This window comes from Doryrhamphus excisus, linkage group LG18 (genome assembly GCF_037039965.1).
Source record: "Doryrhamphus excisus strain RoL-2023G ecotype Guam linkage group LG18, RoL_Dexc_Guam_v1.1, whole genome shotgun sequence".
In the NCBI taxonomy this organism is placed as follows: domain Eukaryota; kingdom Metazoa; phylum Chordata; class Actinopteri; order Syngnathiformes; family Syngnathidae; genus Doryrhamphus; species Doryrhamphus excisus.
The window spans coordinates 8,400,550-8,422,072 of record NC_136374.1 but is presented as its reverse complement, the minus strand read 5'-3'; the positions used below and the strand labels follow the sequence as shown (position 1 = coordinate 8,422,072).

The window sequence follows — 21,523 nt, the reverse complement described above, 5'->3', positions numbered from 1 at the left end:
CATGGTCATTTATGAAGAAGTATATTGCTACAGCAGAACCGATGCTAAGCTGTCATTTATGTCAACAATGTTAATTTAACGCTTAGTGAGAAGCTTCAAATGTAGGTACTGCCATATTTTGTTGTTACTAAGAAAACAGAACATCAGTAGGTTGCCTACAGCCACAGCTACAACTGTTCATGGCAGTGTTCTTTGGTTAATTAGAGGCAACCGTGTTGTTTTCTTTTGGTGACAACTTGTCTGGATGAATGAGTGTTTCCCATACGTTCATTTATTTGTGGTGACCCGCCACAAATAAATTTGGACCACCACTGATTGATTGGAGTTACTCAAAGATATTAATAATGGGACTGTCAGTGTTGCTTGTCGTTACAACTCTGTACAGTAGATGGCACTGTAACTATACAGAACTGGTCCCCCACTCTTCTGGGCAGACTTTCTACAATATGTCAGAAGATTGATGGGATGCATGCCTTTCTGGACCTTCTTGTGTGCACTAAGGGTGTGGAAAATAATCGATATTAATCGATACATCGATGCGCATGCGAGTGCATCGGCTCATGGGTATGGATTAGTGTTGTGACTTCACGAACGAATCGGTTCTTTTCAAAGGCTCAAAAGCCGTACCGCTGTGAATTGTACAATGGGTAATTAAAAACAATGACGTCACTGTCAAAGCAGAGTGTTTATAGCACCACCCTGTGGAATATTTACAATGAATCCAGATCAGACTTTAAAAGGTTAAAATCAGTATTTCAGAATAATTAAAATAAATAACTCATATAAAAACTCATATAAAAATAAATAACTCATATTGGTGGCATATTTACATTAATTCCTCCCAGTGATTATTTCCATGATAAAACGAGTTAAGGCCAGGCTGGCTTCTTAAAAATGAGCCAGTTTATTTGAACGGCTCTTTGAAAGGAACGGCTCACCAAGATCCGGCTCCCCTCAAAGAGCCAAAAATCCCATCTCTAGTATGGATGGAATTAAGGGGTGAAATCTAGAATCATCCCGATGCGTTTGTGGGTATCGGTAAAATCCGATGCAAGCGCTGTTTTATTAAGGTTAAACTTCGCCACATAATTCTGTTCCCCAGGTGCAATGAATGCACCATCATTATTTGGACTTATGTATTGAATACGGACGGAAGCCGTGAGGTTAAACAGCATGGACGTTCACACGCAAGCAGCAGCGATGAAGTTTCTATATTTAACCCCCCGCAACGTTTGGAAACACTACGGATTCGCAAAGAACGGCGAAAAGCTCGACAAAACGTCCGTCATTTGAAAAGAATGCCGCGTTAAGAAGCCGTACAACGGCAGCAGATAAACATGTTCCTCGTCGGACACCGGGGGAAAACCAAGCAGATCAGGTCAGAACATGTGGATCTTCCACTACTTTCTAAATTGTCCAGTTGTTATTTATCCTTCCCTGCAACAAGTGTTCAGCACAGCAGGTGACATTATAACCTGAATTTTGAAATTTAAAAAAAATGGTATAAGTTGTTTTACACTTTCTGCTCCTCACTACTGTATTAGCCTAGCTTCTAGTGCATTCATATTAGCAGACAGGAATATAAACAAACATTGACTGCACTGCTGAAAGTGTCCCTTTAACTTTGCTGTTGCTGCATACTGTATTTTTAAATTGTTTTACTCCACCACTGAACCACTGATATTGTAATTGTATAGCTGATGTGAAAGTGAGGAAAGTTGTTTAAAAGTTGTTGCTGTTTTAAGATGGCAAAAAGAATGATCAAGAAGTGGTGCATAGTAAAAAAGACAAACAGCGCTTAAGTTGAATTTACTGCCAAGTGCCTAGAATAAGGAATAATGCCAAATCTTTTTTGTAGGACCATACTGAGTTACAGTTTTTTCCCCTTTGCTTATTTGCATCATGTTCAATTGCATCATATCGCAAGAAATTGCACCATATCGTATTGGATCTCATTGATTTGAACTAAATGATTATCGCATCATGAAGAGGGTGAATCGTATCGCATTGTATCACCAGAAAATTCCATGTATCGTATCGCTGGCAGTGCATCGAGATGTTTATCGAATCGTCCTCAGTGCTGAGATTCACACCCCTAATGTGCACTAGAGACCAAAACCCAGATAATCTAACCTTCTATGTTCCTGTGGCCCATCATGCCAAGTGGAATCGGACCTTGGTGGGGCCTCATATACTGATCCAAGCAGTGGCCGATGCTCTGTCCCGGTCCTGGTCCTGATCCATGACCCATGCTGGGAGTCATAGGGTTGTACATGGCTCTGCAATCCTGAGGAGGGCCGTTGAGGTGCGGTGCACGCAAAGAGGGCACGTCACTGTAGGGGGACTGGTCTGCAGACAGGAGGCTGGGAAATAAGGAGGGACACATAAACTGTCAAATCCTCAACTTGTGTCATTCATTTTCTACCGCTTATCCTCATGAGGGTTGCTGGAGGGTGCTGGAGACCCTGCGCGCTAACCACTCCCCCACCGTGCAGCCTCAACTCAACTCAAGCCAATTTAAGCAAATATTACTGTCACATTGATGAAGAGGTGCTTCATATTTGTTGTCTCTTTGTTTTTCTTGTATTCTTGTGCATTAGTTCCTGCACTCCATAACACCTTTGGGGAGTTTTAGCCAATCATAAGCTTGAAGAAAGTCATTTGCAGAAAAGGCATTTAACAATTTAGTAATAATAAGAAGAATTGGGTAAATGGAGGAAATAAAATAATCACATACAAAAATAATAATCATAAAATATATTGATAAATATATAATATAACTAACTAAATAAAAAATGCATTCAATAAAATAATAATTATTTGGTTGTATTCCTCTGTCAGTTTCTTCTTAATAGTTGAGAGACCTTAGTCGTGCAAAAACCTGCAAAAGTGGCAAAACTTTACTGTGATGTGTCCTTCTGTCCACTAGAGAGCACATTATCATTGTTTTGGTTTTATTTATGGGCTCTCTGGGTAGCCCCCATTCTCGCAATTTAGCGGGTACAACAACCCTTCTTCATTCATTCATTTTCTACCGCTTATCCTCACGAGGGTCGCAGAGGATGCTGGAGCCTATCCCAGCTGTCTTCCGGCGAGAGGCGGGGTACACCCTGGACTGGTCGCCAGCCAATCACAGGGCACATATAGACAAACAACCATTCACACTCACATTCATACCTATGGACAATTTGGAGTCACCAATTAACCTAGCATGTTTTTGGAATGTGGGAGGAAACCGGAGTACCCGGAGAAAACCCACGCATGCACGGGGAGAACATGTAAACTCCCCACAGAGATGGCTGAGGGTGGAATTGGACTCGAGTCTTCTAGCTGTGAGGTATGCGCGCTAACCACTTGACCACCGTGCAGCCACCCTTCTTCATATCATTTGAAAATAGTGAAAACAGACAGTGACACTAATTGTTATCAAAACCTGTAAGGATGACAATAATGATATACTAATAAAAGATCTCATCAAATAATATGGTGATAATGATGCAGTCTAGTGGTTAGCGCACAGACCTCACAGCTAGGAGGACCAGGGTTCAATTCCACCCTCGGCCATCTCCATGTGGAGTTTGCATGTTCTGCCCGTGCATGCGTGGGTTTTCTCCGGGTACTCCGGTTTCCTCCCACATTCCAAAAACATGCTAGGTTAATTGGTGACTCCAAATTGTCCATAGGTATGAATGTGAGTGTGAATGGTTGTTTGTCTATATGTGCCCTGTGATTGGCTGGCCACCAGTCCAGGGTGTACCCCGCCTCTCGTGATAAGCGGTAGAAAATGAATGAATGAATGAATGATGCTACTGAAGCATCAGCTTAAACATCAACAAAAAGATGTCATGGAGGTTGTGAAAAGTGACACCAACACAATCCAGGTTGACGTAAAGGTTCTGAAAAGGGAAACCACTACACTGCATCATGACATCAAACAACAAAAGGACGAAAACACACGCTATCAAGAGAGCCAATGAAATGTAGTTCAGAATGGATGAGCTGGAGCCAAGCACACACATGAACAATGCCATTGTGGCTTGTTGATTGAGGGCAGTTCAGAACAGAACCCAAACCCAGATATTCCCGATCTCCGACTGTATGGCCAACATATTAACCACTAGCCACTAATTTCACCAAATGTAAATAAATGTTGAAGAAGACAGGAAGTGAACAAATGATCAGTAAGAAGGGAAATAAACTTCTTTCTGGACAAATTGAATTGCGTAACAGTAAACATGTGATGTATTCCAACTCATGCGCTACCATGGCCGTTATTCCTAAATCTGTCTGTTTTTACCCCTCATGATTCCCTCCCAAAGAGGCCGTCTTCATCCATCCAAGCATCCATCCACCTTCTCCTAATTCTTCCTTTCTCCGCGCTCTCTTTGAGCACAACATGTAGCTTAATCTGCACACTCTAATCCACTGCTGGACCACCCCCCTCCCAGGCCCAGAATGTAACCCACCTCCCTTTTCTTTCCTACCATTCAATCTGTTCTCCTTCTCCGTTTCCCCTTTAGCGTATCTCTTTCTGTCTCCCACCCGCCCCGGCCACCTTTCTCTGCAGCCCTGCCTCATGGCTGTGGGTAACCTGAGCGGGGCGAGGGGCAGTCATGCAGAGCGCAGCAGGGGCTGGTCAGCCTGTAATTAGCAGCTGTCAGAGAGGCCGAGTCCGCCCGCAACCTGGGTGGCATGGTGGAAAAGGGGAGGGTGGAGGAGAGCGGGGGTGTGAAGGCTGAGCTTGCAGCGTGGCCGCAACAATTGCAGACAGATCTTACGGCTTGCAGCGCCCTCAGAATGAAGCAGGGGTTGGAAATAGAAGCAGGTTGTGACCTTTGGAGATGACTATCAAGGTGTCGGCGTAAGTCGTGTGACATTAGAAAGAATAAAGTAGCACAGATTAGATTAGAGTCACTTTAAACAGCAAATCTTAATCCATTTATATGTCAAATATGTGCACAATAAAAAACTATATGCATACAATACTTTTAGAACACCCCGATTTTATTAATTTAGTTTATTTTAGTTTTATTTAGTTTAGTTTTTTTAGTTTTATTTAGTTAATTTATTTATTTAGTTATTTATAGAAAACTCAAGTCATTCAAGTCCAATGAATAGCTTAAAATTGTAAATTTAAAGGTATATTTTCTAAGGTTAAATTCAATGGTATTTACTAAGGTTGTGAACGATATCTGGTTTGACATACGAGATATGCCAAGTAGCAGCCTCCTGTATAAGAATAATCCATAAATCCTTGGATGAACAATTGCAGACAGATCCTACGGCTTGCAGCGCCCTCAGAATGAAGCAGAGGTTGGAAATAGAAGCAGGTTGTGACCTTTGGAGATGACTATCAAGGTGTCGGCGTAAGTCGTGTGACATTAGAAAGAATAAAGTAGCACAGATTAGATTAGAGTCACTTTAAACAGCAAATCTTAATCCATTTATATGGCAAATATGTGCACAATAAAACAAATATATGCATACAATACTAGTCAAAACTTTTAGAACACCCCAATTTTATTTATTTAGTTTATTTTAGTTTTATTTATTTTAGTTTTATTTAGTTTATTTTTTTAGTTTTATTTAGTTAATTTATTTATTTATAGAAACTCAAGTCATTCAAGTCCAATGAATAGCTTAAAATTGTAAATGTAAAGGTACATTTTCTAAGGTTAAATTCAATGGTATTTACTAAGGTTGATGCCAGGTAGTAGTCTCCTGGATTGATAAGAATAATCCATAAATCCTTGAATCCTTGAATGAATTGACTGTAGAGACATGCAATCACTTGACAGTCCATCTCTTAAACAATATGAGAACCTGGGCTGCCAACGAAAAGATTGTCACGATGAATCAAATAAAGGCTGTGATTGGCTGGCGACCAGTCCAGGGTGTACCCCGCCTCTTGTCCGAAGACAGCTGGAATAGGCTCCAGCACTGCTGCGACCCTCGTGAGGATAAGCGGTAGAAAATGAATGAATGAATGATGAATAAACTTCAAACTGCTCAGTCTCTACTTCCTGATGGGATTCAGGATCCAACACATATGGTTGTATGTTAAAATCCGCCATTTTAAAAGGATAAATTGCTGTTAATTAAAAAAAAAAGAAAATCAACTGCTGTACACAAACTGGAAGTGTTTCTATGCAGGCAGGGAGTGTGACCAGGGTATGCCTGGGGGTAAATACATTAAAACAGACCATAATTCATGGAGTTACTCCACGACAGCGGAGGAGATTAGCAACGGATGGGCTGACAGAGCTTTTTGGTGACCACATTATTTTCTTAAAGTGAAATGGCCCCCGGAGTCACCTGTTTTCAGGTCACAACACTGGCCTTTTTCCTGTGCGGCCATCTCAAATCATTCATTCATATTCTGCCGCTTATCCTCACGACGGTCACGACCATGCTGGAGCCTATCCCAGCTCTCTTCAGGCGATCACATTGCACCATCTCAAATCCAAAATGTCCAAATGTTCCTTACCCTCTGGAGGGCTGGCTGGGTGAAGTCTCATACTGGTACAGGCCCTGGTGTGGCTGCATGTCCACTGGCATCGGCGCTCAGAGGCCCGCTGCTCGCCTTACGCTAACAACCTAACGGAAGAAAAAGACACACAAGGACACGGTCAGGGCTTGGCTTGGCCCAGCACAGGCTAAACAAAGCAAAGCTGACTAAAATACACCACAGCAGAAAAGACAAAAACAATTGCGGGCCAGAAGATGGATGTGTAGGATGTTAATAACACAGCAAACGGCTGAGTTTATTTTCAAACGCAGCACTAAATACCTTCAATTACACGCAGAAGGAAAGTAGGAATTATAGTAGCACAATTGTACTGCATGTCAGCAACCAGCAGGATTTTACATGCAATGGCCAAATCACAAAAATGTAAACTTATAAGATATTATATTTGCAAGAAAGTCATATTTTTGGTGAAAATGTAGTTATTATTTTGACCAGTTCACGGTGTACGCCGCCTCTCGCCCAAAGACAGCTGGGGTAGGCTCCAGCATACCTGCCACCCTAGTGAGGATAAGCGATAGAAAATGGATGGGTTGATAGTTTATTATTTTGAGAAAAGGTCATAATATACAGTAAGTAAAACTGATTATAACTTATAAGCTTATAAGAAGTTCTATTTAAACTTAGAAGACTAAAGTTGTGTTTTTTGTGAAAAAAACGCCATATATTTTTATGGAAATTACATACTTTTCACAAAAATCAAAACCAGTCACAATATGTGAGTGACCGATGAGAGAATAAACATTTAAATTTTAAGAAATAAAGTTGGAAATTTGTTTTTGAAATGAAAGGCGTATACTTTTGATTTTTTTAAATGCATATTTAATAATTCTTTTTTTTTTTTAGAAAAGATGCAAATTCAAGAAGAAATCAATGAGCTTTCATGTCTTAATTTTGTGAAGTCTATGTAAATGTTGGTGTAAACGAAAATAACTAGCGACAAAGTGAATATAGGGGTGTTATTTCATGTCTCGAGGATTCTAACAATGGCTAAGAAGAATGACATTTAGACGGACATAAACAGGTTTTCTATGCTGTAATGATGAAATTAATCAATCAATGAATAAATTAATAAATAAGGAATACTATGTCGCCAATAATTCACTTATTGCGGCTAATTAACCGTGATAAAGCCGGAATATGTGAGTGTGACTGTGACTGATAAGACGCTAAAATCGAACCTAAAATCGAAATCATATTATGGAATAAGCAATGTGACTTTTGTGAAAAATACACAGCTTTCAAGTATATTTCTCATATTTTTCATAAAAATCATATTTTTGCGTAAGTCTAATATTTTCATAAATAAAAAGTCATAATATGAGTGGGGCTGCACGGTCGAGTTGTTAGCACGCAGACCTCACAGCTAGGAGATCCAAGTTCGATTCCACACTCGGCCATCTCTGTGTGGAGTTTGCATGTTCTCCCTGTGCATGCGTGGGTTTTCTCCGGGTACTCCGGTTTCCTCCCACATTCCAAAAACATGCTAGGTTAATTGGTGACTCCAAATTGTCCATAGGTATGAATGTGAGTGTGAATGGTTGTTTGTCTATATGTGCCCTGTGATTGGCTGGCGACCAGTCCAGGGTGTACCCCGCCTCTCGCCCGAAGACAGCTGGGATAGGCTCTAGCACCCCCGCCACCCTGGTGAGGATAAGCGGTAGAAAATGAAAATTTAAAATGTATGACTTTTCTGGACAATATGCAGTTTTTCGACAAAATGAAGGACTTTTTCTCACAAATATTCAACTTATTGTCATATGCTTCTAACTTTACTAATACTAATAAAGAAGAGAGAAGAAATATGATCTCAGGGAGAAAACTAAACTTGAAACACAACGTTAAAATCCCACAGCATTTCAGTATGTGGAATCAAATAGTGGAAGGGAAACAATACAAGCAGTTGTTTTTTTACATTTCTATTATTATTTATTTATGATTACATCAATTATTAAACATGATATATTGTTATTTATTACATCACCATATTATCTAATCACTGCCATTGCTCATAATGCGTGCAACTTCTCATCTTGCGCACAATGAAATCCAAAACGCCAATCTGTTCCTCATGTTGTGACCAGCGAGAGGACGTGTTGATGCTACTTCTTCCTCTAACCACCTCTGACCTCGGCTTCTCGTGGAAGCAGACGATCGTATGGCCAATGTTCCCATATGACAAGTGGTAAAAGTGGTGTCGGCTGAGGATGAAAGCGTGTGTGTTGTTGCCATGACTGTTATGTTGCTGCTGCGCAAGTGTTAAAGGGGCAGCGGGGAGCTGTTTAAGCCTCAGAGGGATTGGTGTGTAAACTTAGCAAGTGGCTAAATGACACAGAAGGCCCTGGTGGTAATTGCATGTATGCGCCTTGGCTTGGGATGTATGGATGATAATTAGCTGCAAGTGCTAAATAGAGATCTCCACGGGCTCTTCAGCTGTCCAAAACTCATAAATGCCATGAAGGGGCGCTTACGCACACACACACACACACACACACACACACACACACACACACACACACAGACACACACACACCTGTCTGTCTCGCCAGGGTCTATGATAATATTGGAGTGCCCAACAAGTCTGCAAAAACGGCGACACTATGATTGTGTTGCAGTGCGTAAGCACAGTGGCAGGTGTGTATGAGCCGGACAAATGTACGTACACTACAGTGTGTGTGTGTGTGTGTTTGGTGTGATGAATGTGCTATTTGGTGTGAATTACATAACTGCACCTTCAAATTTGACCTAAACTAAAGTCTATTGTTTATTTTAAACGTAGTATCATGATGATGAAATCATGATATCATGATGTATCATGATGAAATTTAAAAAAACAAATAAACTTATCTGAAAAGATGTAAAATGTAAAAAAATAAAATAAAATAATTGCAGTCATTTGTTTGTTTTTAGACACTTTTTCTTCTTATGTTATATCAATCATAACATCCCTGCATTAATTTAATTTTTAATTTAATTTAATTCAAATGTTCATATTACGAGTCTACAAGGTTGTTTAATCTAATGCTTTTGGCTGCAATTGATTAATTGATTTAAAGATTAGAACATAAATTAGTAAATCTGTAATTAAGTAAAACATAAATAAGTAAGAATATGATAAAAACCGGGCTATTTGCTAGCCACATAATAGCAAAAAAAATCCCTACTTTGCTACTAAAAACATCAGATTAAAAACAAATCTTGCAGTCATTTATTTTTATGTACTTCATGTTATTTTATTTCAATAACGTGTAACATCCATGCATCAATTTTATATAATTATTGTATATAATTACTATGTATATATTTTTTTGTATAATTGTGTGTATTGTTATTGTGTGTGTAGCTGCTCTATAGCAGTCCACAAGTCAACACACAGTGCTGAAAATGAGCATAATAGGTAAGATAGGTAATAATAATATAATGAGTTTTTTTTAAGAAAAAAGTAGAAAAAAGCTTATACACCCAAATGTACAGTACTATTACTGCAATAGTATTACTATTTAGCAACCACAGGATTGCTATTTGTTTGTTGAAAATATCCGATAAAGAAATGTTGTATGCTTGCATCCATTTAAAAAAATATATTTTTGTTTATTTTCAGGTTTCTTATCATCCCGATGTACTAATAATATCCTCTAGACATGCATATATTCCACCATAAAAGTTTTTCTTTTTTAAAGACATGCTCCTATTTTTGGCCAATGAGTCCATGAGAAAGTGAGAGGGACTTTACCGGCCTGGGTAATTTTGTGGCACTGGATTCGAGAGGGAATCGGAGCAGCAGCATATTAAAAACCTCAGTGCCATAAATCAGATCCGACTAAACAAGTCCGCTTCACTGTGGCACAGAGACTTATGTTGCTTACCAAAATGATACCAATCGGAAAGGAATGGATTCTGTCATCACATCATCATGCTTTCCAACATCAAGTTAAATGCAAAGTGCTTATGGTTGGTTGGTAAGCACACATGCAACATCATTTACGTTGGGTGACATTTCCCGAAATCATCTGCCTTACTTCCTGTGAGTGCAATGTCTCCAGAAAGGACAGACATTTCCTTGGGTCGATCATCAAGACGTCCCCTTGTATATCTCGTCCTTGCACATTTTGTGCAAGATGTCACTTATTTGTTACTGTCAGAGTCTTGTGTCTATACTGCTCCCAGTTAGGAATGTAAATACAGAGCATGTGTGTTGTTGCAGAATTTACACAACATGCATAGCTGGAGATCTTTCAGCTGCCGTTATTAAAACTTCTAGTTGTCTTCCACTTGCAGTGTTTTGTGGTTGCGAACGTGTTCCCATTCATTCATGAAAAACTGAATGCTAGGTTATGGGTGAATCCCCAACCACCAAGTGGTCACCTGTTAGCCCCTCTCCTCTATCATGGATACAATTGGCTGAAATGAGTTCCCTGGAGGGCTGCACGATGGTTGAGTGGTTAGCGCGCAGACCTCATAGCTAGGAGACTTGGGTTCAATTCCACCCTTGGCCATTTCTGTGTGGAGTTTGCATGTTCTCTCTGTGCATGTGTGGGTTTTCGCCGGGTACTCCGATTTCCTCCCACATTCTAAAAACATGCTAAGTTAATTGGCGACTCCAAATTGTCCATAGGTATGAATGTGAGTGTGAATGGTTGTTTGTCTATATGTGCCCGAAGATTGGCTGGGATAGGCTCCAGCCTGCCCGCGACCCTCGGGAGGATAAGCGGTAGAGAAAATGGATGTATGGATATGTAAGTCACCATTGTATTTTGTGAGATATTTGCTTTATTATGTCTCTCAAATGACAGTGTGCCAAGGAAAAGGAAAGCCATCACCATGAAAGTGAAACTGGACATCAGGAAAAGAGAGAAAGGAGACACGCCCACTAACATTGGCTACTATTTTGGTCCTCCTCCTCTGTCCCCTTGAGACACTTTTGTTTCCAGCTCTCCGGGTTACTAGTTTGTATGAGTGACAGGAAGAAAAGCTCTGACTCTGCCAACTTTTTTGATTTTGTGTTAAAAAATATTGTTTCCAAAAAAGGTCGTCTAATGCAGGGTTGTGTTATAGTTAAATAGTTTGGTAGCGTTTACTACGTTTAACAAGGAAAATAGAAAGCACCAAGCGTCTCTATATCAGGGACCATTGGTGGTGTTGAGGTTCACACAGCTTGACTTTTTCCACCCTGCCTGAATGAGTGACAACCAGTCTAGGGTGTGGTTAACCTTTGACTCTAAGTCAGCTGGGGTAAGTTCCAGCCCCCTGCCTTGACGCTGACAGTCCTGCCAGGATTTGAAACCTGGACTGGAATAGTCTGAGGGAACATTTATGAGTAGCTGCTGGGCAGTGAATGATTGGGTCAGGATTGGGGGTGGATTGTTTATATTGGACTCTGATACTGCTTATTTTCAATGACATCACGTCGTCAGACGTGGGGGTACGTTTTGTCAAGAACTTTGTGTTTTGTCTCATAATTTCAGGTATTACACATATATAATAAATATATATATAATATCTGTTCCCTACTGCCGTCTTTCTTGGCTCTTTCTGAGTATCTCTGTCTGCTATCTCCTCCTTCCTCCCAGCAGTGGACTCCACCCTCCTGCCTCCTCCCTGTCTTTCTTTTCTCTCTCCTTCAGTCTGATTCCTCCCCGCCCCCCCCCCCCCTTCGCTCCTCCCCCCTCCTGGCGGCGCTGCAGCCCGTCGAGGTGGGTGTTCTGGGGCTGTTATGACTTAGGGAGACGATAATGGCAGCTATAATGTAGCCAGCCGTTCCTGATGTGGCCGGGCTTGCGGAGGATTGTGTTGTGTTAAGTCTGGAGCCCAGAAAGGAGGGAGGGAGGGAAGGAAGGCGGGGCCCGGGCTTTCGGCCAACCACGGGCCAGACCCTACCTCGTTTTCTTTAACTCCTCTCCGTCTTTCCCTCGTCACCCACTGACTTTTTGTGGCCCTCTTGTTTTCCTTCAGTGGTAAACTTTGTTTTGAAATTCTGGATTTGTTTTTCTAACCCCACCCCTCCCCGACATGGACTCTCCTCTTTTGCCCCCCTTTTTCCAACCCCATACACCCTCCCCTCTGTTTTTAGCCCTTTTTACTCTGCGAATTCCTTGCAGCTGCTGTAATGTGATGGGTGGGGGGGCCTGGAGACATCACTGTAGTGTACAATATAAGCTTTACTCGCTGACCTGCTGCGAGCCAGATTAGCGTCATGTCTCCTTACAGATTCTTCATCTGAATGACTTTAAGTCCCCCTCAACTTGAGAGGACATCAAACAAGAATAAACATCATTATGACAAGTCACCAACCTGACAATAAGCAGCCATTGTTTTATTCTTATTGTTTATTGTTTACGATTATACTTATTGCCATGATGTTATTATGTGTTATTTACTTCAATGAATCATGTGGTATTTTGGAGCCTAAAAATGGGTGGCAGTGTTATTTTACAAATTAAAACAACCAAAACAATAAGGGCACGCCACAGCCTACTGTCAATTGTAGCAGCTCTTACCTAATGGAGGAAGATGCCTGACTCGCCCCTTGCATAATATGTTTTACAGTCATTGCAGTTTACATACAGTGGAACCTTGGTTAGCGCCATCCATCCCTTTCATTCCTCATTTATATGCATTTAAAACTTATTTATGTATGTACAACCTAACTTGAACATGACTTGAAGCCCCTGTGTATACTTGTAGATCCACTTTAACAAGTCTGGTTATGTTTATTCTCCATGATCAATGGCGGTGTGATGAAGCATCTTAGCAGCAAAACACAAATGTGACAAATAATGTTGTAATGCCGTAGAACAGGGGTCTCAAACATGCGGCCCGTGGGCCAAATGTGGCCCGCAGTACACCAGTTTGAGGCCCCCGCCTTGATATGAACGTTTAATGTTAGTGCGGCCAGCGCAAGTTTGATATGGATGCTGTATGGTATCATGTACCCAGAAAAAATTATTACGTTTGATTAATGTTCATGTTAGGGGTTAAATAACTGTTAATAGTTATCCTCCCTATCCGTGTGGAAGTGGTAAGTTTTTGGCGATTTAAGTTTATAGGAAATAACTTGAAGGCTACCGTTTAGGTCGCTAGCTCTCTAGTTTGCGAGTTAGCATGTGTCTCAAGACCCTGCAGTTGCGCAATATGTTGTAAATAAAAAGAGTATAAATATGACTACAGTCGTGTTTTGTCATGTCTACAGGGCTCTAATAATGCTTTGTTCATTTTAATCTGGAAAAAATAATTTGTCTACCCACCAACTATATGTGGTTTCTTAAGTGTTTATTATTTGCCGTTTTATTTATTTATTATTATTATATTTATTTATTACTGATTGATTGATTTTCTTTATTCTTGATTTGTTTATTTATTTTTTATCTTATTTTGTGTAGAAAAATAAAAATTAAGATATTTGAGAACAGTGGAATGTTTTATCAGAGCTTTTATTGTAGAAAATTGGAACCAAAGCACTGAAAAAGTTTGTATATTTTTCTGTTTTTAATAAATGCGTTTTTTTTTGGAAAACCTGATGCGGCCCAGCCTTGCCCAGACCCTAGCTCCAGTGGCCCCCAGGCTTCCCAGGAGTTTGAGACCCCTGCCGTAGAAGTAGCGCCACGTTTGCCTTCCTCTTGCTCCCGTTGATATTCACATCAAGGAAGAGGAGTCAAAAAAGCCTCTGATGCATCCATGTCTGTCATCAGTCACTCTGGCTGTGTAGCAACAAGGGATCAACGTCTCAGGCTAACATTTTGACAGGGTGTGAAACCCGACAGAGGGAAGTTTACAATACAGCAACACAGACAATGTGTGAATTAGGGACTTCTGACTGAGTTAAGCCACAAAACAAGTATAGTAAACATCAGTAACTATGCTTCTGTCCTGTCCATTGGGGGGGGGGGGCTTGCGGCAGACTCCCACGGGTCCAAAATATATTTTCCAGAAGGATGCATGCCACAAGCAGCACAAAAATGTAATGGTAATGGTAATGGTTTTATTTCATTTGAACATGCATCAGATTACAATTGAATGCATCCCATAATCAGTTCACAGTTCCAAAAGGAGTAGGAAGAAGCAAAGCTTATTAAATCCTACCCCTCCATCTGGTACTTTTACAATCAGTAACTGTTACATTTGTTCACTTCCTGCTTTCCTAATATAGTTGTTTTGTTTTTAATTTTTTTTTATTTAATTTGTTTTTGTGGCCAATAACATACCCCGCCTCTCCCCCAAAGTCAGCTGTAATAGGCTCCAGCATACCCCCGTGACCCCGAGGATGAAGCATTATAGAAAACTAATGAATGAATGTTTCCCAGCGGCAGTGTGCTAAAGAAAAGGAAAGCCATCACTATGGAAGTGAAAGCCTTATTGGTCCTAATCGCTCGACTGTGGCGGCCATCATTACAAATGTTAAGAGGGTCAAAAGGCCTTCGGGAATAAAGGCAAAGTTATTACTAGGGATGCTCTGATCGAGCGGGCACTGATCAGAATCGTCTGATTTCCATGAAAAAGCATATGCCGATAAATGCTTTTCAATGCTGATCACAAAAGCTGACCACCTCTGGCTGATACTATGGCAGCATTGAGCCCATAACACACTGCAAAAAATATCTCACCGAGGTTAAAAAGCTTTAATTTAATACGGAATTTTACAACAACCTTGCCCAAGTATAGTGTGTTTTAGAGGGCTATGATGGTAGCTAATGCAGCCAAAACACTTGATCACACGTATGTGAAGAAGTCAGAAGTCTAAAGCTTCTTCTTCTTTGTCTTTGCCTCCTTCACTACATCCATAAACCTCCTCTTTGGTCTTCCTCTACGCCTCCTACCTGGCAGCATCCTTCTACCAATATATTCACTATCTCTCCTCTGGACATGTCCCAACCATCTCAGTCTGGCCTCTCTGACTTTATCTCCAAGGCCTCTAACATGTAATGTCCCTCTCATGTACTCCTTCCTGATCCTATCCATCCTGGTCACTCCCAATGATAACCTTAGCATCCTCATCTCTGCTACTCCTCAGTGACACTGTCTCTAGACCGGTGGTCTCAAACTCAATTTACCTGGGGGCCACTGGAGCTCGGATCTGGGTGAGACTGGGCCGCATCAGGTTTTCCAAAAAAAAACCCAAAAAAAACACATTTATTAAAAACAAAAAAAATTAAAAAACTTCACTTTGGTTCCAATTTTCTACAATAAAAGCTCTGATAAAACATTCCACTGTTCTCAAATATCTTAATTTTTATTTTTCTACACAAAATAAGATGAAAAATAAATAAACAAATCAAGAATAAAGAAAATCAATCAATCAGTAATAAATATAATAATAATAATAATAAAACAGCAAATAATAAAAATATAGCTGGTAGACAAATTATTTTTTTCAGATTAAAATGAACAAAGCATTATTAGAGCCCTGTAGACATGACAAAACACGACTATAGTCACATTTATACTCTTTTTATTTACAACATATTGCGCAACTGCAGGGTCTTGAGACACATGCTAACTCGCAAACTAAGGAGCTAACGACCTAAACGGTAGCCTTCAAGTTATTTCCTATAAACTTAAATAGCCAAAAACTTACCACTTCCACACAGATAGGGAGGATGACTATTAACAGTTATTTAACCTTTAACATGAACATTAATCAAACGTAATATTTTTTTCTGGGTACATGATACCATACAGCATCCATATCAAACTTGCGCGAGCCGCACTAACATTAAACTTTCATATCAAGGCGGGGGCCTCAAACTAGTGTCCTGCGGGACACATTTGGCCCGTGGGCCGCATGTTTGAGACCCCTGGTGTACAGTATAAGTGACTATCATTAAGCTTGAATTTACACTAAAAGTCCACTTCCACCACATGCTTTTTACTCTTTGACTCATCAAATGCTCTATAAATTCCACACGAAGCAAGACAACATCTCTTTCTCCATGAAAGCTTTCATTCTCAGAGTCTTATGTTACCTCCTCATTTAGAGCTTCTCCAGCATCCATCCACACTCACGTCATTTACACTCACGTCTCAGTCTCCGACTCCGTCTTGTCTTTCCCGCTTTTTGCCGCACACATGCGTCAGGAGTCCACCCACGCATGCGCTTCCTGGTTTTTCTTGCAAGTTTTCCACCTCTGTGCCTCCAGCTGTTGCACAGCTCGGGAATATAGAAGTCTCAGCAGGCCATAAAGCCTATAAATATGGCCTGCCCACCCAAAGACTGTTAGGATTATTATTTTTCTTATAATCACTGCGGCGCTTGTGTAAACCCAGGGCATAATTATCTGGTTTTTGGGGCTCAAGTGAGGACATTTTTTGGAAAAAAAAAAGAGCGGGGGGGGGGGGGGGGGGGGCTGGTGGTGACAGGGATGAGCCCAGGAGAGGATGCAGACAGAAGAGTGATAATTAATTAGTCGAAGATGGAAGATTTACAACTTACTTTGTTGTTTATAGAGCGCACATACGTTATTGCAAGCTGCTGCTCTCCACAGCTGCAAGCCAGCTGTGTGAATCAAGCGCTCCTCATCTGCTTTATCCATCTATCATTACCCCCCCACCCCTCCCCAACTCTTCCTCTACCCCCATTTCCTCCGGTGACTAGTCTCCTTATAAGGCCTTCAAAGAAATGTTTGTGGTTTGTGCGGCTCTACCTAGCTGATACATAGCTAATACAGTGAAGAAAATAAGTATTTGAACACCCTGCTATTTTGCTATTTCTCCCACTTAGAAATCATGGAGGGGTCTGAAATTTTCATCGTAGGTGCATGTCCACTGTGAGAGAGATAAACTAAAAAGAAAAATCCAGAAATCACAATGCATGATTTTTTAACAATTTATTTGTGTGATACAGCTGCAAATAAGTATTTGAACACCTGAGAAAATGAATGTTAATATTTGGTACAGTAGCCTTTGTTTGCTATTACAGAGGTCAAACGTTTCCTGTAGTTTTTCACCAGGTTTGCACACACTGCAGGAGGGATCTTGGCCCACTCCTCCACACAGATCTTCTCTAGATCAGTCAGGTTTCTGGGCTGTCGCTGAGAAACACGGAGTTTGAGCTCCCTCCAAAGATTTTCGATTGGGTTCAGGTCTGGAGACTGGCTGGGCCATGCTAGAACCTTGATATGCTTCTTACGGAGCCACTCCTTGGTTTTCCTGGCTGTGTGCTTCGGGTCGTTGTCGTGTTGGAAGACCCAGCCACGACCCATCTTCAATGCTCTGACAGAGGGAAGGAGGTTGTTCCCCAAAATCTCACAATACACGGCCCCAGTCATCCTCTCTTTAATGCAGTGCACTCGTCCTGTCCCATGTGCAGAAAAACACCCCCAAAGCATGATGCTACCACCCCCATGCTTCACAGTAGGGATGGTGTTCTTCGGATTGTACTCTTCATTCTTCTTCCTCCAAACACGCTTATTGGAATTATGACCAAAAAGTTCTATTTTGGTCTCATCTGACCATAAAACTTTCTCCCATGACTCCTCTGTATCATCCAAATGGTCATATGCAAACTTAAGACGGGCCTTGACATGTGCTGGTTTAAGCAGGGGAACCTTTCGTGCCATGCATGATTTCACATCATGACGTCTTAGTGTATTACCTACAGTAACCTTGGAAACGGTGGTCCCAGCTCTTTTCAGGTCATTGACCAAGTCCTGTCGTGTAGTTCTGGGCTGATTCCTCACCTTTCTTAGAATCATTGAGACCCCACGAGGTGATATCTTGCATGGGGCTCCACTCCGATTGAGATTGACCGTCATGTTTAGCTTCTTCCATTTTCTAATGATAGCTCCAACAGTGGACCTTTTTTCACCAAGCTGCTTGGTAATTGCTCCGTAGCCCTTTCCAGCCTTGTGGAGGTGTACAATTTTGTCTCTGGTGTCTTTGGACAGCTCTTTGGTCTTCGCCATGTTACAAGTTAAAGTCTTACTGATTGTATGGGGTGGACAGGTGTCTTTATGCAGCTAACGACCTCAAACAGGTGCATCTGATTCAGGATGATACATGGAGTGCAGGTGGACTTCTAATGGGCAGACTAACAGGTCTTTCAGGGTCAGAATTCTAGATGATACACAGGTGTTCAAATACTTATTAGCAGCTGTATCACACAAATAAATTGTTAAAAAATCATGCATTGTGATTTCTGGATTTTTCTTTTTAGTTTATCTCTCTCACAGTGGACATGCACCTACGATGAAAATTTCAGACCCCTCCATGATTTCTAAGTGGGAGAAATAGCAAAATAGCAGGGTGTTCAAATACTTATTTTCTTCACTGTACGTGCAGAAAAGGGGAAGACGTTGCTGATACATGTTGGTGTGTATGTGTGTGTGTGGGGGGGGGGGGGTAAAGGTGGGATGTAAGTTGCAGGAAACCACAGGTATGTGCAGCCAGGCGGGTGGGTGGCCTGAAAAAGTGGGCTACTACAGGAGGGAAAGCTACACTACTACACTTCAAACAGCCCTCACCCAAAACGGAAGGTGACTATCTCCTCTTTTATAAACAATATAGCAAAGACAAAATCTCACTGTAATAATTTTCTGTTGAAAATGCAAATTTGAGCACAATTGCAACCGTGCAGCGATCCACTGTACGAATGAAAAATCCAGTGTTGTAACATTCATTCATTTTCTCCTCCTTCTCCGACCCTCACAAGGGTCGCGGGGGTGCTGGAGCCTATCCCAGCTGTCTGGGGTACACCCTGTACCCTGGACTGGTCGCCAGCCAATCACAGGGCACATATAGACAAACAACCATTCACACTCACATTCATACCTATGGACAATTTGGAGTCGCCAATTAACCTAGCATGTTTTTGGAATGTGGGAGGAAACCGGAGTACCCGGAGAAAACCCAAACATGCACAAGGAGAACATGCAAACTCCACACAGAGATGCCCAAGGGTGGGATTGAACTGATGTCTGCGCGCTAACCACTCGACCGCGTGCAGCCCCAGTATTGTAACACAAATAACATAATACTTAATAAAACATAAAACATAATAATGGTTGCCTACAGCCACAGCTTTTTATGTATTTTTGACCATTCTTATTTTATAAAGTCTCGCTATTTTGTAATTGAAATTTTGCGGATTAGCGCTGTCACTCTGAATGAACTTCGTTGTTGCATGTGACCTACTATCAGTGTAGAAATACGCACATAGAAGCTAATCTATATGGTTACCTAAACGAAGCATTTTCAAACATAATGACTGATTAAAATTACAAATATTAGCAATTCAAAATATGCATTCAAAGAAAATATGATCTGTAGTTTTCTGCACTGTTCACTAGGTGTCAGTAATGTTACTTAAATGTTGGTGAGACACACAAGCACCAGAGTTGGAACAACAGGCTTGAATGATCTCACAACTGTGGCAACACGGGCCGTAACCTATGCTAAGCTATAACTCAGCCTCTGAACCCTCGACTTCACTTCCTGTCTGGCTCCTTCCCACTTCCCCTAGCACCTTTAAAGCAACACACACAAATGAGTCTTATTTATGTCTTAAATCTCTCATTATGTCGACTTTATTGGGTAATAGGAGTGTAAAGTGTAAAACTGGAATTATACACAAGTTTTCTATCAAGTTGTCTATCTACAGAAATATAAAATTCATCATGAAATTATTGTATTTTTGTTTCCAGAATTTCCAGCATACTCGATGACATTTTTCTTGAATGAACGAGGAATGTTTGCTACTGAGTGTCAACACCGGTACACAAATAAATTTGTATAAAAATGTTTATGTAGCAATCTACGTCGGATGTAGGATGCTTTCTGTTTGCCATACGGTGCCAAAAAAATGATCTCTCATATGTGTGTGGTCCTTCAAAGTGCCGTTGGCCGCATTGCTCATTAATCACGAAGCATTTATTACTTCCATCACCAGATGTTGGTGGCTTATTGTCTTATTACTGGCAGACGTACAAATAAAGACACACACATGTGCTGCATTATACTCTATATACTGTACGCATACACACTTGAAATCAATCAATAGAGTTTTTTGAAGTGCTTAGATGTGTGTGTGTGTGTGTGTGTGTGTGTGAGATTTCCCACCAGGACCGTAATTAAGAAGCATTAACATCACTGAAGGGTAACAAATGACTCATTATAAAAAAAAAAGAGGGTGGTGGGTTGTTAATGCAAATGCTAGCGGTTGTCAAACGACACCTCGATTAATTGGATAATCGATTAATCATCGATTTATCCATTATTTCAGCTGTGTTTCTAAATATAGTTCACTAATGTACACTTTGTTACTCTATAGCATGACAAAGTGTATCATTCTATTAAAAATATTGCATACAGTACAGAAGTTATTTTCATTGTTTTCGTTGTCATCAACACATAAACAACACAACACACACATAACATACACATAACATACACACAGTTTGCATGTAACACGGTGACAAGAAAACAAAAAAAGTGTATCGCTACTGAAAGAAAGGAAGAAAAACAAGGACGAGTGAATCACTTGAGAAGAGGATAAAAAAAAAAAAAATTCTGGCGGCCGTAACGTTGTTTTGTAGCGAATGACTCACTGAGTCTGTGTGTGGTATTCATTGCCTCCTTTCTCCCGTACAAAGGCGGGATGGAGGGAATCGGAGGGGATGGAAAAGGGAGAAGAATGACAGCGAGGTGGAAGAGAAAGAGAGGGAGGGAGCGTCGAGCGTCTCTATGCTTGAGCAGACCTTTTGACCGACAAGAGAAGGACTGGAGCTCCATTGTTAGCGTCACCATTGCTCACTGTATTGTGCCACCTGATGACTGCTGGGTCAAACTCTCACACAGATCCTCGGTTCCTACGTACCTCCAAGCAATCCAAGGGTTAAAGGGATGCATATTGGCATCAAACATTCATAGAAGTCAAATCTCCTTACTTTTGGTCTATGCTATTCGCAAGTGCATGCCATACTTGTAATTGTTTTCGTTTTGAGCTTGAGCGCAAGTGGAAGGACGTCGAGCGGGGAATTAAGGTCCCGTCTGTGCAACACACAGCTG

General features: G+C 41.0%; 1 protein-coding gene across 2 annotated transcripts in view; it reads right to left on the bottom strand.

Moving 5' to 3' along the window:
- gli1 (GLI family zinc finger 1) overlaps nucleotides 1-21,523 on the bottom strand; it is a 58,153-nt gene that overhangs the window by 7,836 nt on the left and 28,794 nt on the right. Inside the window, exons 2-3 of one of the 2 annotated variants that reach the window (XM_058054941.2) lie at nucleotides 6,488-6,597; nucleotides 2,134-2,363 (exon numbers count right to left, since the gene is read on the bottom strand). In XM_058054941.2, coding sequence (XP_057910924.2) covers nucleotides 2,134-2,363; nucleotides 6,488-6,558 — 301 coding nt within the window. In that variant the 5' untranslated portion in view covers nucleotides 6,559-6,597. The remainder of the gene's footprint in view (nucleotides 1-2,133; nucleotides 2,364-6,487; nucleotides 6,598-21,523) is intronic. The other variant, XM_058054943.2, reaches the window with a different exon arrangement.